We start from the raw sequence: 5,676 nt of genomic DNA, 5'->3' as shown, positions 1-5,676 counted from the left end.
GAGTAGGCTAGATTACATTATATTCCTGGTAAACAAGGGTCCCACTTACAAACCACCCCCACTCCATGCTCCCATACCAAACTCTTCAACATCCACCAAAAAGCATCCAAGATATTAGAAAGGGAGATTTTAACCAAACCTTATGACCTCATACCTTCATCAAGTGAGGTAAGGCTGCTGATGGAAGACAAAAATGTGGATAGGTAAGGCTGCTGAGAGCCAGATATTCAACCGCCATAGGCATCAATAGGTCAATATCTCCCTTTGCCTTTTCCCTGGTAAGTCCCACAAAACAGCATTGCTTAGTAGAACACAACAAAAATGGATGAACCATGAAGAGATTGGATTGGCTTACCCTTCCTGAATGGCTTGAATCCAATACCCAATCCAATTTCAGTCAAAATGACACAAAACTCCTTCATACCCACAAACCATTGATGAGCCAATTGCTCAAAAATTGCATGCCATTCCTTCAGGACAACTGAATATAACTCAGAGAAGCAAAGATTACCAGAAACAAGAACAGAATTTTAAAAACACAATACAACTTCAGATGCAACCCAAAATAATAGAAGTGGATTGTTTTCTCTTTAGTTCCACACATCAAAAATTACAAATGAGATCAAACCATCTGTTCCTAAATTCACAATTATAAAACCTAATTAACCGATCAACCACATAACGTTGCAAAACTCAAGACATGTCCAAGAGTTTGGTATACAAATTACACCAAAATTCCCTCTCTTTTGATCTTGATTCAGTTTGCAGACCTGGCTGCTCTACGGAAGAAGATGAAAGACGTGAAAGAGAACCTTACCTCCTCTTATTATGAAATGATACAAGGCCACGACCTGACCCAGATCTTTCAAGCATGGCCTCATCACTCAAAATCCAAAACCCAATTGATGAAATTGAGATTTGACTACCAACAACCAAGAATCTCATGTTATGAAGCCTAGCAAAGTGCTTTAGCTGCGGCAACAACAGCCTCTGCTGTTATGCCAAACTCCTTGTATATTTTTCCTGCTGGAGCACTCGCCCCAAATCGGTCAATTCCAATTGCCTTTCCTTTGGTTCCAACAATCTTTTCCCAGCCAAATGTCGTTCCGGCTTCAATGCTAACCCTAGCTGTTACAGCTTCTGGGAGGACACTTTCCTTATAAGCATTGGATTGTTCATCAAATAGCTCCCATGAAATGAAGGACACAAGCCTCACAGCTTTCCCTTCCTTTCTGAGTTCATCGGCTGCCTTGGAAGCAATTTCAAGTTCAGAACCAGTACCAATCAAGATAACATCTGGCTTGTTACCCGAAGAATTATCTGATACAATGTAACCACCCTTTTCCACTCCTTCAACGGAAGTTCCTGGAAGTTGGGGTAGCTTTTGCCGAGAGAGGGCAAGGATTGATGGTCTCTTCCGATTGAGGATCGCAACCTTGTATGCGCCAGCTGTCTCGTTGCCATCAGCCGGTCGGAACATCAAAATGTTGGGCATTGCTCGGAAGCTTGCCAAGTGCTCGATTGGTTGATGTGTGGGCCCATCTTCTCCGAGACCGATTGAATCGTGGGTCATTACATAGATAACTCCAGCTTCAGATAAGGCGGAGATCCTAATGGCGGCTCTCATGTAGTCTGTGAAAACAAAGAAAGTCGCACAGTAGGGAATGAGCCCTGGGGTGTGGTGTGCAATCCCGTTGCAGATTGCTCCCATTCCGTGCTCACGAACACCAAACCTGAGATTACGTTCTTCGGGTGTGCTCTTTTGGAAGTCCCCGAACATTTTTAGGAGGGTCATGTTGGAGGAAGCAAGATCGGCACTGCCACCGAGAAATCCAGGGAGAACCTTTGCAAGGGCATTAAGACATTGTTGAGAGAGATTTCTGGTGGCATCAGCTGGGCTCTCTGGAGTGTATGTCTGAGAAAATACAAGTATAAATGGTCTTAAAACACATATACAAAAGAGCTTATTTGAGAATTGCACGGTCAAAGCAGTGGATTTGACTTTGTTAAATTGCATGCAGATCATAAAATTTGTCAAAGTGCTTCTCTCTTTTGGCAAAGAGTTTGGCATCAATCCAATCTTACCTAAAATGTTGACAAAGAACAAATTTGCTTCCATTTTTCAGATGAGCCAAGAATAGTATTTCTACATAGCCCCTCATAGATAAGATAAAGAGTGAATGAAAATATTAGTACTCACCGGAAGAGCTTTCTCCCAACCAGCTGGTAGTTCACCACTGATGATAGACTTCAACTCTGAAGCTTCCTCCTTATATTTCTTCTCATATTCGGCAAATTTAGCATTCCACTCAGCTTCAAGAGCAGCACCCTCAGGGACATGGCGACTCCAATGCCTATGTGAGAAAAAAAGGCAAGCACATTTATTAAAAAATATCTAAAAATTCAAATCAATTGTTTCATTTTTTCGACAAGTGAAATATTAGTAAGAAGGAACCAGAGGTGTGCCACCTAGAAGCATAACAATACAATTTCTTACTTTTTTACGTCCTCGGGCACATGAAAAGGATCATATGGCCATCCGAGGTTCTTCCTTGTGGCATCAACTTCCTTAGCACCAAGTGCACTCCCATGTACACTGTATGAATTTGCCTTATTGGGAGAGCCATAACCAATAGTTGTTGTCACCTGTGTAGAAGTTAAAAAGTCAGTTTCAGAATGGAGAAAAACCATAAATTTAAGAATGTTAAAAAAAGAAACTGCAATTAAGAATGGCCTTTAATGTACTGCTAGAGCAACTCCATAAACCCTCATCAACAAAACCAATATAACTAATGGTTAAGTTGCAAAAATTGAGCACAAAATTACTTTAACTGATGAGAAACAAGTAAATATAGAAACCAATTTAAAATTTTTGTTGAACGGATTATTTCCGAAGTCATCATTCCTCGAACTTTCCACCCAAAGCAAATACAATAATTAATGCATGCAGCTAACATAATACCTTGATCAAAGTGGGTTTGTCTTTGACAGTCTTTGCTTCTTTGATGGCAGCACGAATATCATCATAACCTGTGTTCCCATTCTTCACCCAGATAACGTGCCACCCAAGACCCTCAAAACGAGTGTCAACACTCTCAGTAAAAGCAATCTCTGTGTCACCGTCAATGGAGATATGGTTGTCATCATAGAAAGCAATAAGCTTCCCAAGTCCCCAATGACCAGCAAGAGAACACGCTTCATTTGCAATCCCCTCCATTTGACAACCATCCCCCAATATCACATATCTAGACAAAAGAATACCAATTATAATCAATCAAACAAATTAAGGTTCTTCTTCTCTTTATTTTTTATTTTTTATTTTCTTATATCTAATGAGTGAACATGAAAAATCAAGATCTAAAGAAATTTTATTACGTGTAGTGATCAACGATCTCACTGTCTGGTTTGTTGAAGCGAGCAGCCAAATGCTTCTCTGCTAGGGCCAAGCCGACAGCATTGGCAATACCCTGACCAAGAGGACCTGCATAAGAGTTGAGGGAAGACAGAGGTCAACAGCACGAATTTTAAAGAACTTGGTTAAGAAAAAGAACAAAATTATAAGACCCAGATTCTAACCAGTAGTGACTTCAACACCAGGGGTCTCGAAGTTCTCTGGGTGACCCGGGGTTTTGCTTCCCCACTGACGGAAACCTTTCAAGTCTTCTTCCTAGTAGATGAATCCAATGGACAAAATTTTAGCCATAGAATCCAAATGAATCCTAATAGAAAAGTAAGTCGGGCCATTTTGCAAATAAAGGTAACCAAGTAATTCACTAAAACATGAAAGAAAACATATTTCTGTTTTCCCTCATAATTTGCTTCCACCACTAGACTATGCGAGAAAGAATCACAGTGGATTGAGAAATTCATCAGTGGAACTAGGACTAACCTTATTACCAAAGCTAGATTGAAAAGAAACTACCAATACTAACCCATCACACATGTTACATGAAAGAACTAATTTCAAAAATAAAGAAGATTAAACAAACAATATAAGAGAAACCCAACTTGATTTGACAAAAACAGAAACAACTTCAAGTCGAATTGCGACAGCTAATTCACAGAAACAAAACTACAAACAAATCAGTATAGTCTAAACCCAGTTTAAATCTACACCATAATTGAAATTCATGGTTCTTTTCCGGGAAAAAATTCATTGTATACAATTAGAGACTAATGTTAACAACTACATGCCTGAAATGTGAATTTTCTCCTTCAATAAAAATACCCAGATCAGAATTCGATTCAACCAACCCATTTACTCGTATGATTCTCAATAAGAATACTCAGATCCAAAGCAAACCAGTGAAGATTAAGCAAAGAAACAGACCTTGATACTGTCATAACCAGCGAGGTGAAGCAAAGCGTACTGAAGCATACAACCATGTCCAGCGGAGAGAACAAAGCGATCACGATTGAACCAGTAAGGGTTCTTCGGATTGTACCTCATCAACTCATCGTACAGTATATGACCCATCGGAGCACAACCCATGGGAAGACCCGGGTGACCCGAATTGGCCTTCTCGACGGCGTCGATTGCGAGGAAACGGATTGTGTTGATCGATTTCTCGAGGAGGGCGGTGTCGGTCTTGGGGAGAGTTTCGACGGCGGCGGAGGAGCGGACGGGGCGGAGGGAGTAGAGGCGCCGCCGTGAGGTGGTGGGGGAGCGGGTGGGGTGGGAGGAGGGAGTGGAAGGGGTGGATTTGAGGCCGGAGTAGGTGGGGAGAGAGAAAATGGGGAGGGAGAGGCGGTCGGAGGGTGGTGGGTTTGAGCCATCAGAGGTTGGTGGAGCGAGGATGGCTTGGGATAGGGTCAGAGATGAAGAAGCTGCCATGCCTGCCTCAGAGAGAGAGAGAGAGAGAGAGTGGCGGTGGTGTTTTTGGAGAGAGAGTCAAGGGAGACCTACGCCCACTCTTTTGTATTGTTAGAGAGAGCGAGGGAAAATTATAAAATGTTCTCAGAATAGACGTGTCCGTATTTTTTAATAAATTATTATTTAATATAATAATTTTTGCTCAGCTTTAAGGGTTGGTCTCACGTAATGATGTAATTTTTTTTTTGAAAAATGCTTGGGGAGTATTAATTAGTGCTCCCACTAATTAGGTGGTAGTGGGTCCCGTCATTAATGATATGATATTTTGGTCTTGGAGTTGTATTTTTTTTTTTTTACTTTTTTAATGCATTAGTGCTATTAGTGGTGATATTTTTAGTGGGATGAATCATTGTTTTTTTTTTTTTACACCTCACTAGTGCTCGTGTTAAAATTTTAGTGGTAGATTCCGTTGGAACAGGGGATTTATAATGAGAGAATTAAGTAAAATTGTATTTGTTTTGATGATAGTTATTAGTACAGAAATTGTTAAATTATTTTTATATAAAATAATAAAATAAATAAAAAATATAAAAAATTAAACATTAATATTTTAAAAAAATTCTCAATATATAAAAAATAAAAAAATTCTTAATCCCTTCACTATTTTACTAATATCATCTCCACCTCCTCCATCTCAATCCCCCTTCCAACTTCCATCTATATCACCTCCTCCATTATAATTCCTTCTCAACTCAACAAACAAACACAACACTGAGGCCTCGTTTGGGAACATGCTAATTTAGTAACTTTTTGGCTATTTAGCTAAAATATGAGCTAAAAAAAATTAGTGTGTTTGGAATGAC

The 5,676-nt window shown here is 39.9% G+C and overlaps 1 protein-coding gene across 1 annotated transcript; it reads right to left on the bottom strand.

The window, feature by feature from the left end:
• Positions 1-528: 528 nt before the first annotated feature.
• On the bottom strand, positions 529-4,976 carry LOC114307400 (transketolase, chloroplastic-like). The gene is made up of 7 exons (XM_028252807.2): positions 4,331-4,976; positions 3,577-3,667; positions 3,376-3,481; positions 2,963-3,245; positions 2,498-2,646; positions 2,201-2,354; positions 529-1,915 (listed from the first exon to the last, which is right to left on the bottom strand). The coding sequence occupies exons 1-7, from the start codon at positions 4,832-4,834 to the stop codon at positions 956-958; spliced, it is 2,247 nt and encodes a 748-aa protein (XP_028108608.2). The 5' UTR covers positions 4,835-4,976; the 3' UTR covers positions 529-955.
• Between the last annotated feature and the right edge of the window lie 700 nt (positions 4,977-5,676).

The sequence above is a fragment of the Camellia sinensis genome, chromosome 5 (genome assembly GCF_055761805.1).
Source record: "Camellia sinensis isolate YWXY chromosome 5, ASM5576180v1, whole genome shotgun sequence".
NCBI lineage: Eukaryota > Viridiplantae > Streptophyta > Magnoliopsida > Ericales > Theaceae > Camellia > Camellia sinensis.
Note: the sequence above shows the minus strand (reverse complement) of the source record. Positions and strands in the feature narration are given on the sequence as shown.

Excerpts from the sequence above, each read along its gene's own strand:
- LOC114307400 (XM_028252807.2), bottom strand. The coding sequence starts at position 4,834 with ATGGCAGCTTCTTCATCTCTGACCCTATCCCAAGCCATCCTCGCTCCA. Across the intron at positions 3,482-3,576 it reads TGGTGTTGAAGTCACTACTG|GTCCTCTTGGTCAGGGTATT; the intron begins GTTAGAATCTGG and ends ACTCTTATGCAG. Across the intron at positions 3,246-3,375 it reads GAGATCGTTGATCACTACAC|ATATGTGATATTGGGGGATG; the intron begins GTAATAAAATTT and ends TCTTTTGTCTAG.